The 19302-nt window shown below is 40.6% G+C and overlaps 1 protein-coding gene across 1 annotated transcript in view; it reads left to right on the top strand.

Moving 5' to 3' along the window:
* LOC102782703 (V-set and transmembrane domain-containing protein 2-like protein) overlaps positions 1 to 17204 on the top strand; it is a 48704-nt gene extending 31500 nt beyond the window's left edge. Inside the window, exons 2-4 of the mRNA XM_006785286.2 lie at positions 9338 to 9507; positions 11301 to 11345; positions 14642 to 17204. Coding sequence (XP_006785349.2) covers positions 9338 to 9507; positions 11301 to 11345; positions 14642 to 15109 — 683 coding nt within the window. The 3' untranslated portion in view covers positions 15110 to 17204. The remainder of the gene's footprint in view (positions 1 to 9337; positions 9508 to 11300; positions 11346 to 14641) is intronic.
* The last annotated feature ends 2098 nt before the right edge of the window (positions 17205 to 19302 follow it).

The following is a 19302-nucleotide window of genomic DNA, read 5'->3' as shown; positions in this document are numbered from 1 at the left end:
TCCTTGGTGTTCTGGCTGAACCCTCTGGCTCAGGAAGCCATGTTCTCCTTTTAACCTTTTTCATTTGATTAAGAGGGAAAACAGTGTTTGACCTGCGCTGTGGGGAGGCGGGCCGGCAGCTGGGATTTAGGCCAAAACAGCAGGAAACTGATCTCAAATGGAGGAGCTGGCAAAGCCAAGGGTGGTGAAGGTCCACACACACATAGACAATACACATGTGTGCATTGTGTGCCACTGCGGTTGTGCAGTGTTGCTGTACATAGAATACAGACACAATAGATTTTGGACATAAGAGCATACAACACAAAATTCCATATGCACGCACTGGTGTGTATTACAGATCGTTTCATTTTAACCTCTTTTAGCTCATTGTTTTGGTTTATGTTGACACAGTTCTTAGTGTAAGCTAATGACAGAAAGTCAAATACTTTCTGCTAATATGGGCTGTTGGAAACCAAGCTAGAGCCAAAAGCAGAATGTATATAACTGTATATTTATCATTTCTTCCACCTTGTCTAGCCTCTGGTCATTTAATTTTTTTTTTACCTTGCTACAGTAATGTGTAAGGTGTGTACAGGTAAAGGGTAAACTTCCAAACAAAATAGGAAACACATAGATTGGAACCCCATTTAATCATTTTTAATCATTTTTGTTTAATGGAAATTTTGACTTACTGGAGGCACCTTGTAACAGGCATTACAACCTTATCCTTCACATCAAAAGAAAAACATATGCAAAATATGAAGCCTGTTTTACTGTACTATTTGCTAAAGTCAGATAAGCATGTGGACACGTGAAGGTAAAGCTGTTTGTGTGCTTCCAGTAACAGAAATGAAAATGAAAATGAATGGATAACATAGTGTTACAGCAGCAGGTCTTAGGAAAAGACACATTTTAAGTTTATGGCAGCAGATCTGACATCGTCTGTCTTTTCACAAAAAAAAAGATTAACTCCAACCAGCTCTCGCTGAACCCGTGATCCTCTTGAGAAGAGGAGAAGAAAAGGTCTCCTCTATAACATATTTTTCAAAACTTTTATGCTCTTCAGTTCTTGAAATTCTCCCCATCATTCATATCATCGCAGAGACATCTGATTTATTTAAGTTCACTTCCCAACATGATAGCAACACCAGGCATACAGCCCCACAGAGCAATAAAAATAACTATATTTAACCACCAGAAGGCCAAGCCACTGTCATCTGGCTGTAGGGGTATCTTTCAGTCTACAGCTAAGCATAAAGCATCCACTACGCAAAAATGAATAGCACTGTGATGTTTAATTTCATCCATTTAACCAGCAGATTAAAGCACCACTAAAACTAGCAACTACAAATAGATTCACATTTGGATGTGTATGCATCCATTGGGGATTATTAACTAAGTTACCGTTGTAATGAAAATGTAATTCTATTTTTGCAGAAATGTAGCTGGGCAACACGGCAATGTAACCCTTCTTTTTCTGTGTGTAACGGAAGATGCGCATACATCAGTTTAATTACCGTTCTAATAGGCTGTGAGCCACATTACATTGTAACCACTTGCTTAACTGTTATGAAGCCATTTCAAGATGCTGAAAAGCTCTTGAGAGCACTGTACGCGGCACGATGCACCACCAGCCATCTCGCACACTGAGCAGCATTGACATTCAGAGGCTGATGCCGCCAGCTGCCCGATCATGATGGATTCAGATCGTGAGCAGAAAAGGCACAGAGAGGCTCAGTGTTGCCAAAGCCCTTATGTATTAGAAAAAAAACTCGACTGTTGCACCAATGCGTTGTGGAAGCTATGAGGAGTGAGAGAGGGTTACACAAGGCTGCGGGCGAAATGCACAGAAGCAAATGCATGACGGGTCTCTCAATATCCTTGTTAGGCAGCTGTGAAATAACATATGAGCCCTTGGAAAGTGATTTTTTTTTTCTTTTTTCTTTTTGAGGCGTGGAGAAGAGGAGAAGTGAACAGCAAAAAGTTTTACCCGTGTACTCTGCTTGGATTTAAATATGACTGCTCTTGAATTCACAGTCACTCCAGGTGTAGTCCTCAGAGCTTGTCAGAGTTGTGGTTTGGCCTCTGTTTTGAGACAAAGATCATAAATAAATAAATTAAAGAATGATTACATTTTAGTTCTTCACTATCTCTTTAAAGTGCGTTACTGTGCTGTAAATTGTGATATTTTTTTTTTGCTGTGGTTATTCGATTTATGCCTGCTGTGGTCTGTTTACCCTCCAAATCTCCAACTATAATTGGAGCAAAGAATATGTGCAGCTACACGGTTCCCCATTGGCAAGCCTTAGACACAGAGCTTTTAGAAAGGTTAGGAATTTATGTATACAAACAGTAACAAATGATAAAAAATAACCATTTTCTAGAACTAACATCCACTGCTAGAATCAGGAGTCACTTTTTAAACTGCACTGTAGGTCAGGATCTGAGTCTGTGCAGTTGTGGAGCCTATACCTGCTGCTGGATGGTTGTTAAAGCCTCCCAAATGTATGCGCTGTCAGCTTATCTCGTTTTCTATTTCTGTAGGTTTACTAGAAAAGATGTGAATGCATTAATGAGTTTTGTAGAGTACCAGCAACAGAGCTAAACTTAGTATCAAAAGTCAAGCAGCAAATTATACAACTGACTGGATCGGACTTTTTTTGCCCACAAAAGTTCTTTAATTCTTCATGGCATAAATTTAACATTCCTTAGAGATTTTAATCCATATTGATACAGCTGCTGCAAATTTGTCAGCTGTACATCTATGAAGCAAATCATCCCAAAGGTGCTCTGCTGAATTGAAATCTGTGTACATTAAACTCATTGTCATCTTAAAATTTTTTTTAGGATGACTTGAGTTGTGTGACATAGGGCAGTGGTCCCCAACCTTTTTTGCGCCACGGACCGGTTTATGATCGACAATATTTTCATGGACCGGCCTTTAAGGTGTCGCGGATAAATACAACAAAATAAAACTAGTACCGGTACCGAAAAAAAGAAGATTTATTCATAACACACGTGAAAAGACCCAGGAAAACCGAGTTAATGATAAAAACGATAACAAAATAACGCTGAAAACCGATAAAAACCATGAAAACCATACATTTCACACCTGAGCCTCAACTCTCGTGGCCCAGTACCAAACAACTCGTGGACCGGTACCGGTCCGAGGCCCGGGGGTTGGGGACCGCTGACATAGGGCACATTATTCTGATGGAGGCATCAGTTGGTACTGAGAGACCCAAAGTATGCCAAGAAAGTATCTTCCACGCCATTGCACCACCTCGCCAGCAAAGGCATAGTAGATCCATGTTGTTGGGGATGCCAAGATCATGTTAGACCCTAACATGTCAATGTCGCAGCAGAAATCAAGACTAATCGGGCCCTCCAACATTCTTTCAGACTTTTGTTGATTAGTTTTGGTGAACTGGTGGGAATGGTAGTCTTAGTTTTCTGTTCTTAGCTGACAGGAGTGGCACTTGGTTTGGTCTTCTGCTGCTGTAGCCCATCTGCTCCAACGTGCTGTGCGTTCAGAGCAGTCTGGCCATTCTCCCGTGACATCTGGCACCAACAAGGCCATTTTCTTCCAGAGAACTGCCACATTGGACATTTTATCTAACATTATCTGCCTCCTGTTTGGTGCTGGGCAGGTAGTATTGGTGAACATATTGGAGCTGAAAACAACTAGCTGCCACCAATCACTGAGAAAATCAGCATTTCCAAAGCAAAAACCACCATCTTCCAACGCAGTACCAGTGTCTTTGCTCTTGACTGATTTTCTTCCTTCTTCATTTCCACAGTAAAAACATAAGGAGATACTGTGAACTCTTATAATGACTTTATTGACATTGCGCCTGCAGGCTATGATTATATCTCTTCTGAATGCTATACATAAGACAAGCCATAAACCAAATTTACTAAAAGAATTCTGTCCAGAGAGGAAGTAAATAATCAGAAAATGTCATTTGTTTTGCAATAACTCATCTTAGAACCTCCTGTATCTCTTCTCCTTGAATTTACATCCTTCTTGTGGAAAGCAATGGACAGAGCACAAGAGAGGTGAAGAAGTACGTGCAGGCAGGGTGGAGATGAGTGTGATCTATAACAGAAGGGTAGCAGCAAGTGTGAAAGGTAGTTTCTGGACTTAAGAAATTTTATATTTATGGTTCTTTCAACAAAACAGAAAACAATTTCCTTCCTTTTTCTCGAAAATTTCACTATTTTGAAAAGTGTCATCTAGGCGGATCTCATCTGTGTAAACAAGCTTATAAGGAGTGTAAGATAGACGTTAGGTTGGCCGGAGTAAGTACGCTACAAAGGAACATTTCCTGTTCCCCTCTTATCACCACTGTAATTACCACATTCCACTTCTCAAAGAAATAAACAATAGCAGGCGCCTCTGCAGCTTTCTCCACTCCAAGCTATCTGCTGCCTCACACACTGTCCTCCACCTTCCTCCTCCTCCTCTCCCGTCCCTCTCCCTCTGTCTCACACACAGCGCATCTCATATTAATTCTTCCCATATACAAACACACAGAGCCACACTCTCACAAACATCACTCGTTAATTTGATCTCTGCTGATGATTTATTTTCTCGATGACTGCGCAAACACACGCAGCCTTTTCTTCTCAGCCCCCTTTAATTTGTCTGTCCATCTCTTCCTCTTCCTGTGGTAACAGGGCTGACACGGAGTGTGACTTGTCAGCCGTACTGTAGCTTTTAAGCACCGACTTGCAGCAGTCGCCCGAGAGCCTTCCGTCGTTTATCTCGCGGATAATAATAATGCTTAGGGGTGAGCAGACCTAACTCATCACTGCCTTTTATGGCTTCAACAATGCAGTGATTATAAATGGCTATTAATAAGAGATACAGCATTAGAGAGCCACAAGTTTGAATCATCATTACAGGAGAATTGTTCAGATTTGCAGAGTAGCAGAAGATAATTTAATTCTGCGCGACAATATGTGAGATTTTCCTCCGATTTGTTACATTTTAAAAGCTGCTTTTAAAGTCTTAAACAGGTGCGGGAAATATTGTAATTAAGAAAAGAGACATTTTACTGGATGAGGCAGACTGAGAAACAGCACATCGTTCTATCAAATTAGCATCTGCTGTGTGGGTTTTGTAAATTGCTGGGTGAGAATTATCTCTCTTACATTATAATAAACTGCTGATGACTATCACATTTTCATGTGGTTTTATAATTTGGGAAGCATTAAAGCCCCCTCCACCCCAAAAAATGCCCAAGGATTTTGCATTGTAGGCTTCACAGCTAAGTGGGAAAAGATAGATTATCGTTGCTAAAAGCAAATTCAAAGGCTCTATCTTCCACCGTTCTTTATGTCCCAGCTTTGAATATTATCTACAAGAGAAGGGCCACGGGCATTGTTGCTGACTCCGGCTGTGTAATGTCAAATCGATACCTGGTGTGTTTCGGGTTTCACAAATGAAAAATACAAGCAGATTTGATCAATGTACAAGAGGGATGTATGACTCGAGGCTTGTACCGCTCTCGTAATACAAGACGGATCCATAGCGCAGCCCCACTGGTTGAACGGGCGAAATTAATCTATGAACCGAGATGAAAATCGGCACTTAGTTGGCACTGATTTCACTCAGTCTTACTGAGTGAATAAGCTGGACAAATCTTGGTAGGGGCAATTTCAAAGGTGGAGATTTTTTAAAGTTTACTGAAGTTTACAGTTTGAAGGAAAACTCCTAATTCCTGCATGATAAATGAAAGGTTTTGTAGACAATGCTGAAAATACGGCAGTGATGTAGACGCAAGCAGCGAATTCAGTGTTGCGTTTCTTTCATAGTAGTAGACATCTCTGGTGTGATTGATCGCTGCCTGTTGAGTTTTGTTTTGATTTTTTTGGTGGGAGTATGTGAAAGGAAAGGGATGAAGAATAAAAATGATGTAAGATTCTTGTTTTCTTGTGTTCATGTGTGAATGTTTTCCCTTGTTTTAATGTTTAAACGGTGTGAAATATATTTTTAATGACTCCCGAGCTTTCAGCCGGGCTTTGAATTGGCCATTTCCATAACCCTCTTTTTTGAGCCATTCCTTGGCAAATTTACTATGCTTAGCATCATTTTCATGGTGATCAATTCAATTCCAGTTTAGCTTGAACCTTTGGACAGACGGCCTCATATTGTCTTCAACGACTCTTTCATATGATGCATGGCACATTATTTAAAACAATGGGCTGTCTTTGCTTCTGTTTATTGGCAGAATTAATTTTTTCTCTATGGTTACTCTTGGATAGCAAAGACTTTTTCCTGGCACAGCTCTTGCACATTTAAAATTAGGGCCATTTCTAAATTACCCTTTGTTAAATAATTCAAAGATTAAAATCTATTGACAGACTGACAGGCATACACATACAACACACTTTGATTTTTAGACCAAAGACACGCACTTTTCCATCAGTCTAAGGAAGCTTAACTGTGAATTAATCCTTTATATTCAGTCATCCATCTGTGGATCATGCTAACCTAGTTTAATAACTCTTGCATGATTTTCACGGTGAACAGTAGCTAGCACACTGCTTCACAGCAAATCCACTGGCCAGTTGGGTCTTTTAGATTGGAGTTTGCTGTCATGATTCGGCTGTGTGCAGGCAGGAAGAGGACCCAAAATACAAAACTCAACACACGGGAATAACTCAAAATGCAGCTTTATTGCTGACACACAGAAATAATACAGGCCTAAACCAAACTGGAAAATATAAACTAAACTTCACCAAGAGGCAGACAAGGAAACACACAGCATGCGGGATGACATGACACTGACACAGAGAAACACAGGGCTTAAAAACATTGGGGAATAACGAGGGGAATGCAACACAGGAGGAGAGCACAGCTGAGAGAACTCAGACATGACGAGACAAGGAAGCAAAGCAGAATACACTTACTTGAGACACAGACCTTCAAAGTAAAACAGGAAGTACACAGAGACAGCCTGGAGGGAGATAGAGAACATGGAGGAGCACATGACAGTATGAGGAAACACAGAACACAAGGAGTGGGAACAAAGCACAATACTCAAATCACAATATCCACTTAGACACACAGAGGGAGACACAGGGGTCAGCTACACAGAGGGAAACTGATTAAATACACAGGAAACTAAACAGAGAATACAGGAAACCTAAGAACACTGGACACTATGGAATAAACTAAGATACAAAGAGAACCTTAAACATCAAACATAATACAAGAGACACAAGGAACTCAAAACGCTGGGTCGAGAGACCCAGGATCCTGACATTTGCATGTTCTCTCTGTGCCTGCATGGGTTCTCTCTGAGTACCCTGGCAAGTGCAGGGATATACACTTAGTGGCGATAGGTTAATTGGGGATTCAAAATTGCCCCTAGATATGAATGGTTATCTTTCTCCTTTTGTCAACCTTGTGATAGACTGTTGATCTGTCCAGGGTGTACCCCACCTCTTGCTCTATGACAGCTGGGATAGGGTCTAACTCCTCTCTGATCCTATATAGGGTAAGCTATAGGGAAATGGATGGGTGGGCATACATTTTCTCCTGTTTATTCTTATAATGTGTTGGAAACTCTTACATATTCAGTTCAGGTCATTTGTGTTTTATTTGCACCCTTTATTGTTGGATTGAAAACCCCAATAATCAGATTATGAGCTTGGCGATGGTGGGAAGTAAAAACTCCGTTTTAAAATGGTAAATGGCCTGTATTTGTATAGTGCTTTTACTAGTCCCCCCTAGGGACCCCAAAGCGCTTTACACACCCAGTCATCCACACACAGGTGGAGGCAAGCTACAGTTGTAGCCACAGCTGCCCTGGGGCAGACTGACAGAAGCGAGGCTGCCATATCGCACCATCGGCCCTTCTGGCCAACACCAGTAGGTGGAAGGTGAAGTGTCTTGCCCAAGGACACAACGACTGAGACTGTCCAAGCCGGGGCTCGAACCTTCCGATTACAAGGCAAACTCCCAACTCTTGAGCCACGATCGCCCCTTAATAGAAAGAAACCTTCGGTTCAGTGAGGCGTAGCCATTTGCTGCAACCGGTTGGGGGTCCTGAGCCTCTCCCTGAGCCTGGTTCTGCAGGAGATTCTGGGACACCAGATCCAGCCCTAACGAGAAGTTTGAAGCCTAATCCTAAAGTTATCAAGGATGATTTTTAGAAATTTTAGGAACCACACTGTCTTCAGTCTTTACTGAGATATTCCTCTCTCTGGCTTGGGAATTCCTAAAAAATAAACAAATTCTTCTTAAAATCAACTTGCAAAACAAGTCTTTGACCTTAAATTTTCAGGAACAACATCTATTTCTGACTTGCCTCTAAACCTACCTCATCCTTCACATGTACCACGTAAGTCACACTCAGCAGATACTTTCTTCCAGTTAAACACCGTATTCGATCATATGATGATACTGCTGTAAAGTGGCCCACTGGATCACTGTTACGGGTTGGACCGCACCCATCGTCAGACTCACCCTTTCGTGTAATCTCAGCTACAAAGCTATAAAGTTTCATGACCGCTTCATATACTGTTGTGATTTTAAAGGTTTAAGCGATCACAGCTACACTCTTTTAAGTTTTAAAAAAGCTTTTTTTTCTCAATAGGTTTCATAAACGCCAACACATTGAACATTTTTTATGTGTAGTTTTCAAATATAACTTACACTTACACTCCTCACTCTTGGGGTCTTTCTTCAGTACACACCCACTCATTCTGCCTGTTCGCGTTCATCAGTCTCACCTTCACACACACACTTATCATTTAGCTGTAGCAGCTTGAAAATGGAACAAAGAAAGCACTCACCTCGTTTCCGCCATGATTTATGCTAGGGCTGCTGTATTATTGGTTCAGTTAATATGCAGACTCATTACACTCATCCCAGTCTCAGATTTATCAACTGTTTTGCTGAAGCAATTTAAGGGTTTTCCTGAAAATTGATTTAAGTGTTTCAGAATATATTTCTGAGCACTTATCACTAACAACTTCCTCCTTCAATTTCCCTCTACCTCAATTTTAATTTGACAGAAAAGGGTCTCAAGCTCTAACTTTCTCTCTTCTCTGAAAGATTGTTGGATTTGTGATGTATAAATCAAACCTCACTGTGTGTCTGAATGTGGGATCAGAACATTTTCTACCCTTACAAGAGTAAAACCGAGCAGAAAAAAATGAATACATAGTGATTAAGTGCCCTTTTACCAGGCTCAAGTCAAAAAAATTGTCATCCACTTGTAAAAAGCTCATTACGGTTTTGGTGCAAGCTCCAAAGGGCATCCACTTCAGGCTTGCTGGTCTGTCTGAACTGAAAGCTAGCTACTAGAACCATTTGTTAACCATGTCTGTGTCTGTCCAGCCATGTTCACAGAGGTGCCTCACGATATGACTGCCCAAAGAGGTCAGGATGTGGAGATGGCCTGCTCATTCAGAGGAGCGGGAACCCCTTCCTATGCACTGGAAATCCAGTGGTGGTACATCAGGAACCATCTTGACTGGACCCACAGGCAGCCCTGGACAACTAATGAAGTAAGTTCACAACAGAAATTCTGGCTCCTTTTTTTGGTTTTATTTAAAGGATATGTTCACCCTTAGTGATGTTGTTTACAGGTGGTCATCCGTCCTGGGATAGTTAACACAGCCACCTGGAAAATCTAAATGCTCAGTTGAATCACTATTGCCTGACTGCTTGTTTCTACAATGTTACCAAAATGATCAAAAAGATGAAAAATTAAAATAAAAGATCAACTCCAGATGAATTATAGATGATCTTGCAATGGGATCCCACCAGCCCAGTGATGCTGATGTACACACTAGAGTTGGCACTGTAGTAAATGTGTTTGTAACATGTAAATGAACAGATTAGAAATCAAAGAAGGGGCTATAAGTATGCAAAGGAAAACAGACTAATGTGGGTGCAGGTTTGTAAGGTGGGAACAGGTTTTGAGCCCCTTGCCTCGATTTCTTCCAGTGTCCTTTACCCAGTACTGATCTTGGAACTCAGCCTTCATTTTGACCTCAGCTACACACTTGTCAAGTTTCACGACTGTGTGATCACATTGCTAAAATATGCCCACAGAGACACATTTCAACACCTGCCAAAGTGCTCAAAACAACCTTTATGGCAGTTGCCACAGCAGGTGTTTTTAAGCCCACGGACTCATAAGGTGAAATAAGTATTTACGCTCTCTGTCTCTGAGTTGCCTTCAGAAATTGTCTTTTTTGAGTATATGGGAGAGTAAGGTAATATGAGCCCTTTTTCTTTTTTAACTTGACTTGAACTATAGTTAGAGAATTACAACCTCAAGTCCAAAGAAAGTGGCGTTATGGATCAGCTTGCCACATGCAGACTGTAAGCTTTGGTCCCATTTTGCCCCACAGTCACTTTTGCATGTTTTATTTTTATTATTTGTTTTGATGTATTTATTAGCATTTCATCAATATGCGATCTATAACTATAATAATAGTTTTTGACCTGAAATCGATGATACCTGTTATGTCAAAAGCTTTTTTTCTTTAAAAATATCTGTTGTTTACTTCATCCATAAGATTCTTCATTTACAGCGAGCTGAAAAAGTTACTTTCTATTTCAAATGAGAGTAAAAGGACTTGCATGTGGTATGGTTGCTCATATTCAGGCGATGCATTAACTTACACACTTTCTCATCTTAACCACAACACGTGTATATCCCTTATGATTTCACATTAACTCGTATTAAAGTCTTTAAAACAACTTTAATTATTCTATTAGCCACATGGGGGCGAAAATTAATAAAACGATGCAGAAGAACATGAAGCCAATACAATCACATAATTAGGTGTTAACCAGCTGCTCTCACATCTACTAGACTTCGAGTAACATTAGCACTCATTTAGACTCAGATTCCATATCACATTTATATTCAATATTAAATATGTTTTGTTTTTTAGATGTCTGACTATGTTAAGCAGTTGGTTTGTTTTTCTTGATGCATGTAGGAATTGATAAGACAGAGTCAGACTGAGCTAAATACAGTAACTGTGTATAAAACAGATCAAGAAGGAGCCAAAAATCTGCACAAAACTGCATATTATGATGGTATTTGCCCCACGACAGCTGAAGTTTTCCTCCAAAAAAACTTGAAAAAACCCTTGCTAATTTTATGTTGATTTGTGTGTTTGTGAAATATTGACTGTAGTATGTGGGCTTCAGTATCTAACTGGCACACTAAGAACAACAAGAAACATAATCAGTTCTGTATTCTGGTACATGTGTTTCACTTTTAGTTTTAGAAAGCCAATCAAACTGAGATCCTTCTGCTAATGTTTGTCACTTTTCCTAGGTGGCTCCTGAGGAGGAGATGGCAAAGGATGCTACAAAGATAAGTGTGAGTTGTGAACAATATCTGCAGTTATTTTCACCAGAAAGCCGTTATGTTTGCCTTGGTGTTAGAAGACTCAAAATGCTTATGATTACATTTAAATTTCTTGTTCTGCATGATCCACAGATGTTGTGCTTATGCTGTATTGCACACAGCGATGTGATTTTCAGTCGTTGCAGCTCGCATGGTGGGTGAACGCTCCAGACGGTGCATTAACACGTTCACTAAAAACCTCGATGGCTCTGCAGAAGCACAGCATCAGGCAAAGAGCAGGCAGCGCTGCTGCTCGTGGGTGGTTAAGTGTCCTCCCCATGGGGGAGTGGCCCCTGAGGGCATCATCTGCAAATTTTAATAAACACTACTGAAACTTTGTGGCTGCAGCACCAGATCTCAGTAAAGCACAGAGGAAAAGGAAGGGTGGGAAGTCAGCAGATCTTTTTATATCTCCTCTGGTACTCCCCCTGGCAAACGGAAAAATAGGTGAGCCTTTTATTGAAAGAAGCAGGACAGTATAGAGTAACTCAACATTTTGACTTTTTTCTAATTACCTGCAGAAGTGAGCAGACTGCAGGACCGACTGCATGTTATCTCTACATAAACTTATTCCCCTAGCCTTATCTCTTTCCACTGACTTTATAATTACAAAAATGAACCAAAAAATGTTCTACTTTCTGGGGTTTTAAAGCTGTGTGTGTGTGTGTGTGTGTGTGTGTGTGTGTGCGTGTGCGTGTGCGTGTGTGTGCAGAAGTTGAAGATGCATAAAGCTGCATTAAACATGCAGAAACATGTACACACAAAAACCTTTCGGCTTTCTCCCAAAAGGCTAGCTGCTGCTGAATCACTGATGCTGTGTTTTTGTGACTGTGTGTGTGTGTCTGTGTGCTTTTGTGTGTCTGTGTGCATGTTTGTGTGGGTGGAGCAAAACACTGCAGGCTACACAGCTGCAAAATCATTATGAGCTCTCTCTATATAATGGATCCTGGCACACATCCATACAGTCAAACAAAAAACACCATGAGATGCTCACATATGCAGCCGCAAACGGCACGCATTAAGCTCACGCTTACAGCCAAACGCGCAAATGTCACTGCCACACACGACGCACACATCCCAACATCTACTGGCGTCACGAGGAGGAAGGTGGGTGATAAATGAAGTTGTATTTATATCTTGGTGCGTCGCATCTCAAGATGTCCCCAGACTCTCATCATCTTAACTCCTGCTCTGCAAACTTGCAAAGCATTTGACATCTTCTCTTCGTTCCTTCACAGATTTTATTGTTTGTCTGAGTGATTGGCTTGGCGGAGGCGTGGCCTTAGAGTGCATCCGGGCCACACCACACATTTATTCTATTCTTCTTATGATCTTTCTTTTGTACCTCCAGGACTTCACGCATCTTAACTATCTTCAAAATACACTCAGCTCATTTTCTCAACACAGACGAGTGTATGATAGGCAGCCGCAAGCCTTAAGTGGCTTGACTGAATTTGCATGCAAGAAGGATGCTTATACAATCAAAGTAATAATTTGGCATTTTGAAACGATGCACTGATTTGCATTCTCGCTGATTGTTAGATGAGAAGATAAATGCCACGTCTGTGATGTCGTTTTGTCTTGATTTTCTATGTGTTGTGTTCTTCTTCTGAGGAAAACCGGCTCAGGACTGCAAAGGGGGAAAAAAACTTTTTGTGAAATCTGATACATTTGGATGAGCCATCCATCTATCATCATCTTAACCACTTAACCGATTCAGAGAGAAAAAAGAAAAGATTATAGGTGTTTCCAAAAAATTGCACAGGTTTACAAGAAAATGATAAATTTCATAACATTTTAGAAGTTTGCAGTCAACAAATGAGATTAAAGTTACAAATTTATGAGAAATGTTGCAGAAACTGTCTTTTTGTAAATGAGCCGCATCACTTCATTTTGCAAGTGGGATCACCATCACGCGACAGAGGCTACGAGTAAACAAGGAGCGCTGCCAATTTCATTCAGACCAGTGTGTTATTTTCTTCTAAACAGGCACAATTCAGGGTCGTGTCCAGATGCTTATGATAATATAAGGATTCACTAAAATACTGAGTTTATCCTTACTGCCGAGTCAGATTTTGAAGTGTAATTTGCGTGGCCAGGCATAAAAGTGGCAAGTGGGCCACATGTGTGATGTAATGAGGTTGTTCCCACTTTACAAAGGGTAGCCATGAGGTTCACTAAAAATGATGACTTTAATCTCACAGACCATGCAGTACTCTGCAAGTCTTGAGCTGCCTCTTATTTCTTCACTCATTTCTTTGTATGCTGCTACAAAGACAACGAGAAATAGGTGCAGCGATTTATTGAAATGTGCAAACATATTCAGAAATTATGTTGCCTGGCAAAAAACACAAAAAACCCTTTGAACAGGGTCAGCTACAAGGACTGGACTGAAAATAACTAAAAAGAAGAGCTAAAGAGAAACTCTAAAAGACCTGCAGAAAGCCTGTGAACTCAAAACTATCTTAAATATGACAACAAGTTTGACTCCTTTGAAGGTAAATGTATAAAAATGAAGGACTTTTGCACAGCCCTGTATATGTTGACCCAGCTCAAACTTCTACTATTTTACCTACAATGGCATTAATACGCTGCTGTAGCTGCCCCGTGTGAATAGTAAAACTTCATAGCTGAAGCCAAGAAACAGCACACCATACTTAGTTGAAGTGAGAAGGTGAGTGCACATTTTGTAAGAACGTAACTCACCTCGGGGTCTGTGAGATAGCAAAAGTCCTTTTTGGGGGTTTTGTGCACTTTTCCTGTGGTTTTTTTTTTATTTTTTTTGGAAGGCTCATCTTCAGCTGTATATACAGAAAAAGAACAAAGCCAAACAAAGCTGATCTGACAGCACAGATAGCTACAGTATTGGAGCTGCTTTTTGCTGAAATATTAGTTGAATCATTTTCAGCGTTTTCAAATTGCTCTTTTTCATTTTTTGAAAGAGTAAATTACATTTTCTTTCTATTCCAGTTAAAGGGACTCATGAAAATTGCAACATTAATTAATTCAGTACTCTCAATAGATGGCAGGTTTTTCTTGGTCTGATATGAACAGGAGCTATAGTGACTGTTAGTTCATTCATTCATTCATCAAACTAATAGCTTTTACTTCACTACATTTATTGTTGGGTTGCCATTATCTAAAAACAGCCACTCATTGGTAAAATATCTTCTGATTGGAAGTTATATTGGATATATTTGTAACAGTCCAACCACATTATATGTTTTTTTATTTGTTTGTTTGTTTTTTTGTCTGTCTACCTTCATCAGGTTGTGAAGGTTGTAGGAAGCAACATCTCCCACAAACTCCGCCTCTCCCGAGTCAAGCCGTCTGACGAGGGCACGTACGAGTGCCGCGTCATTGACTTCAGCGACATCGAGGGCGCGCGTCACCACCGCGTCAGAGCCTACCTGCAGGTGGTGCCGGAGAGCGACGTAATCAGCCGCAACCCCAGCAACAACTTTGAGACCATGGACGACACCAAGAGAGGAGTGGGATTCTCTGACGGGGACGACGGGGAGTCTCTCGGTGGCACCAAAGAGCACGCTCACAGCCATCACCAGAATCACGGGCACCACCAGGAGCACGGCAAGCGTTCTTCTTCACCTGCCCACCACAGCCACGGCAGCAGCAGCAGTCAGCAACACAAGGCGGGCAGAGAGCTGAGGAAGAGGGACGTGGACAGTAACCACAGTAGCCACAATGACTGCACCAACGAACCGAGCTGTGCGCTGTAGATGGCATTACACAAGGATTGCATAATATGATGTGTGTCACAGCATAAAAAAGCTATTCTTCCCACACAGTGCAGGCCTGTGCACAAATCCAGAATCTCTAGAAAATGTCCAGTATGGCTTATTCTAAGCACAGGGCTGCAAACTGTGCAGGGAATGTAGCTTTTTCTCGCTGTGCATGGGTCTGGGTTGGACTGCTCACCTGTCTGTAAAGCCTGGCTTCACAGCATTCAGCAAAAGGGTGGGAAGGGGGAGGGGGGTGCTGATGTGTAGATCTAGGCAGCTCCACAGGTTCTGGTCTCAGCACCAATTATAAAAAAAGAAAAGAAAAAAGAGACTTCTGTCTTACTATTAACCCGTGCTCTGTTCCACTCTTGTACTTTAGATACTGTAAAAGACACACTCTGCTTTCATGCTCATACTTCTTCCACTGCCTTACTCTGTCATTTGATACACCCTCAGAAAAGAAAGGCTGATATTGTACATTTTATAACTGGGTCTGTCCCCAGTAGAAAAAAATCCTCCCTTTTATTCTGAGAGTATTCTGAATGAAACTCAGCCTACTTCTTTCCCTGAAAATCTTTTTCAGCTTCATTACATCTTTTTTTTTTCCTCTTCTGTGTGTATTCAATAAGTATACAGCCACACATCGACAAGTGTTCTCCCTGTGTTCCCAGAGCAGCAGTGCTTATCCAGCACAGACACAAGTCTTAAATCACAAATACATCGATAGTTTGAAAAGGGAGAGATTTTAAATCAAACCAACAACAACACGGGCTGTATCCTCCCCGCAGAGCTCTTTTGAGTTTATGATGCCTCTCTGAAAATTTGCCTTCTCGCTCGTGCTGCAGGTTTGATCCACTCATGGCTGTTAACGCTGAGAGAAATCAATCAATCAAATCGCTCCATGCAGACCCCACCCTATTGGAAAGCCATGAAACAGTCAAATCCCAATGCCTCTAAATGAAACAGATTTGGTGTGCCTCTGAATCCTGACTATAAATACGTAGAAGGAACAGATCGTGATCTTCGTGGAACAAACTTCCCCCTTTTATGGAGGAGCTGGGCTGTATTCCTCTCCCAGCTTAGTTCTTTTATTCCAGTGCTCTGGCCCAGTTCTTATCAGTCATTTTAAAAGAAAAAAGCCTCAACCCTGTCCACTACAAGCCTCTAAACCCACCCTGTGTATATGACTGTAAAATATGAATTAAAGCTAGTGCATGTTTAGTGATTTTCTTAAAAAAAAAGACTTTTGCAGCCAACCAATAAAAACAGTGTTACCTGAGTTTACTTATATTGTAAAAAAAAAAAAAAATCATTCTGAATCCATATTTTACTTTTAAAGTCCTTTCAATTAGATCTTTTAGTTTTTAAGCAGTTTTCTGTTGCTTTCCTGCTTTCCAAAAGTGCTGTACAGACAGATGAATGACACATTCTCTCCATAGCTGCTCAGAAAGGGGGGCTCCCCTAATGTATCTTAGTACTTCAGCAGTGTTTCTTAAACTACTGTATTTGCAGGGCAGCAAACATGAGTGTAATCACATAATAATGAGCCTGAACATGTGTGTCTGAAAAGGTCTGAGGGGCTGTTTTACTTCTGCCATTTTCAAGAATAATCTCTTTGCTTAGATGCTTGTACGAAACCTCATCTGTAAAGGTGAAGGGGAGGCTTTCTGGGCTGTAGGTTACTCTGAAGGGATCAATTGGGACAGTGTGGACGTGGGTAACACTTTGGATAAAGCCTTCGGCGGTGAGGGGGTAAAGTAAGAGGAAATGTTAGTGAAACACTGAAATCCTCTGCCTCAAAATATATTCTTGGGTTTCAAAGGCCATGAATGGTTCCACTTCTTTGGTGTATTACTCTCCAGAGGGACAACAGTGCTTCTGTTACTATGAGCAGACTTCAGGAGGCTTGTTTAATGGTTTAAAGGGGTGATCAGCAGAATTATTTTTCAACCAGTAATTTGATTTGATGTTTTGTAAAGAAGAGATTACTGTTGGGGTGAAAAAAAGAGGGAAATGTACATTTCTTCTAGAATGTTTGGTCTCTCACTAAGTGTATGCCTTTATCAAATGAAATAAATTGTATATGAAACAATGGAGTTTGAGTACTCACTACACATTTCTACCTAAGTGGGTGTTTTTTGCTGTTCTTCACCAGTTGCAGTTTACCTTTACGGCCCCTTGCTCTGTGTGTGCCTGTCCATGTGCATCAAGGAGCAGCGATGTTCGGCAGTTGCCTGCGTGTAATAGGTGCTGCCAGATTCCCCTCATCCTATTGCTGCTGATGACTAATGGTGCTATTGTCAGTACTGGCAGCAGGATAAATAGCAACAGCACCGGATGAGATAAAGAGGCGCTGTGCCGTGCTCGCTAACATTAAGCCAGGCCAGCTAAATACAAAACATGTGGCGATCTTGTTTCCCCACACTAGACGCGTCATACATCCATTATGGAGCGGTGAGGTGGGAAGGTCCCGGGCTCTCCCATCAGTGAGGAGATAATGGAAGAGACATTCTGCTTCCTTCATTTACACATCTCTTGAACCCTGCAGGGCTCTGACTGATAACAATGATAGATCGGCCAGCATCCTTGTCACTATGTCAAGCAACCTCTGCCTTAATAGGGCACAGCCTGTTCTAACCAGAGCTAGATTTGCCATAGAGTTTCCAAAGGATCTTGAAGCACTTCCTTTACTTTTAATTTTTCTAATTGCTGAAAATCTCATTGAAAAAAAAAACAAAAAACAAAATTAAAACTTTGTCCGTGTTGTCTTACTACAACCATCAAAAGGTAGGACACAAATGTACAGCTTAAAAAGAAAAGAAAAATCAATCAATCAACAGCTGTACACACCCACACACACACACACACACACACACACACACACACACACACACACATATATATATATATATGACATCCACCCTCAAGGCTTCCAAAGCTAGTATACTCGTACTGCTGGTCCCAAGCCTGGATAAATAAGAGGATTACATCAAGAAGGTCATAAGATGTAAAATGTGTGTGAATTCATCTGCTGAGATTCCCTCCTCTGGAAAATAAGGGAAGAGCCAAAAAATGTCCAATACTGTAGTCTTTGTTTTCTCTTTTTGATCAAACATAACTCAGTAGCGCTCCATTTTCACCTAATGTTAATGTACAGTAAGTACTAATTGTGGGCTAGCAGAAGCTAGGAGGTTAGATAATCAAGGTAATGACTAAGGGACATTTTCTAAATGACAGAGTAGCTCTTAATGACACAGAGCTGGGTGATTAGAAAGAAGAGAATCTGGAAATAAAACTGCTATCATAATGAAATTGGCTGACAAATATTTTTTAAAAAATTGCTTTAAAAACAGAAAGAATTTCAGTCAGTTTTATGACATAGCTGCTGTCATATCAGGACTTTTTTAAGGTCAATGTTAAAATTATATTTGTAACATACTATACGATGTGTTTCCTGTGACGTGCATAGTAATGAATAGTTTACCGGATGGGCAGTATTTTAGAAAATAAAGTACTTCACTGTTATGAATATATCAGTGAAGTAGCCACACTGACCCAGTGCCTGACATCACAGATACATCCAGCACTGTGAGTGTGTCTCACTGATGAGCCGGACTTTAAAGCTTTTAGGTTTTGGTTGAAAAACGAATATTTATGAAGATGATGCACTCACCTGTTAGTTTTGGTCTTTCACATGTTTTATTTGAAGCTTTTTTGGGTAGAAACCTTTAAAAAAATGCTGCCAGTCTAAATATTATAGACTAACATTTAATAGAAGATATAAGCTGTAGAATTTAAATTATTATTTTTAGCAGGTAATTTGGTTAAAAAGAGACTTCACTTTTTCATCTGCATACACTTTTTTTGGAGTGGGGGTAAATTATGTTATCGAGGATACTGTTTCCTATCTGGACAAACACTTGAAGCCAGCCTTTCAACCCTCTGAGCTACAGACACATTTTAAGTGCACACAGCACTATGAGCGACATTCACAATCCCTCTTCTCAAGTGCAGCTTTCACATCAGCAGAATGAAAACCTTTTGAGTTGGGTGATCTTTGGTGATTATCTTTCAAGTTCACGAATTTTTTTTAAAAAATTAGGGTCGGCAAAAGCAAAATTGCTTCAAAATGCTCAAACTTGACGAGTGAAAAGAAATAGAAAATCTAACATTTGTATTTCCTTAACATG

The sequence above is a fragment of the Neolamprologus brichardi genome, chromosome 20 (genome assembly GCF_056152115.1).
Source record: "Neolamprologus brichardi isolate AB-2024 chromosome 20, ASM5615211v1, whole genome shotgun sequence".
In the NCBI taxonomy this organism is placed as follows: Eukaryota; Metazoa; Chordata; class Actinopteri; order Cichliformes; family Cichlidae; genus Neolamprologus; species Neolamprologus brichardi.
The sequence above is the reverse complement of the archived record's forward strand: the minus strand, read 5'-3'. Positions and strand labels throughout refer to the sequence as shown.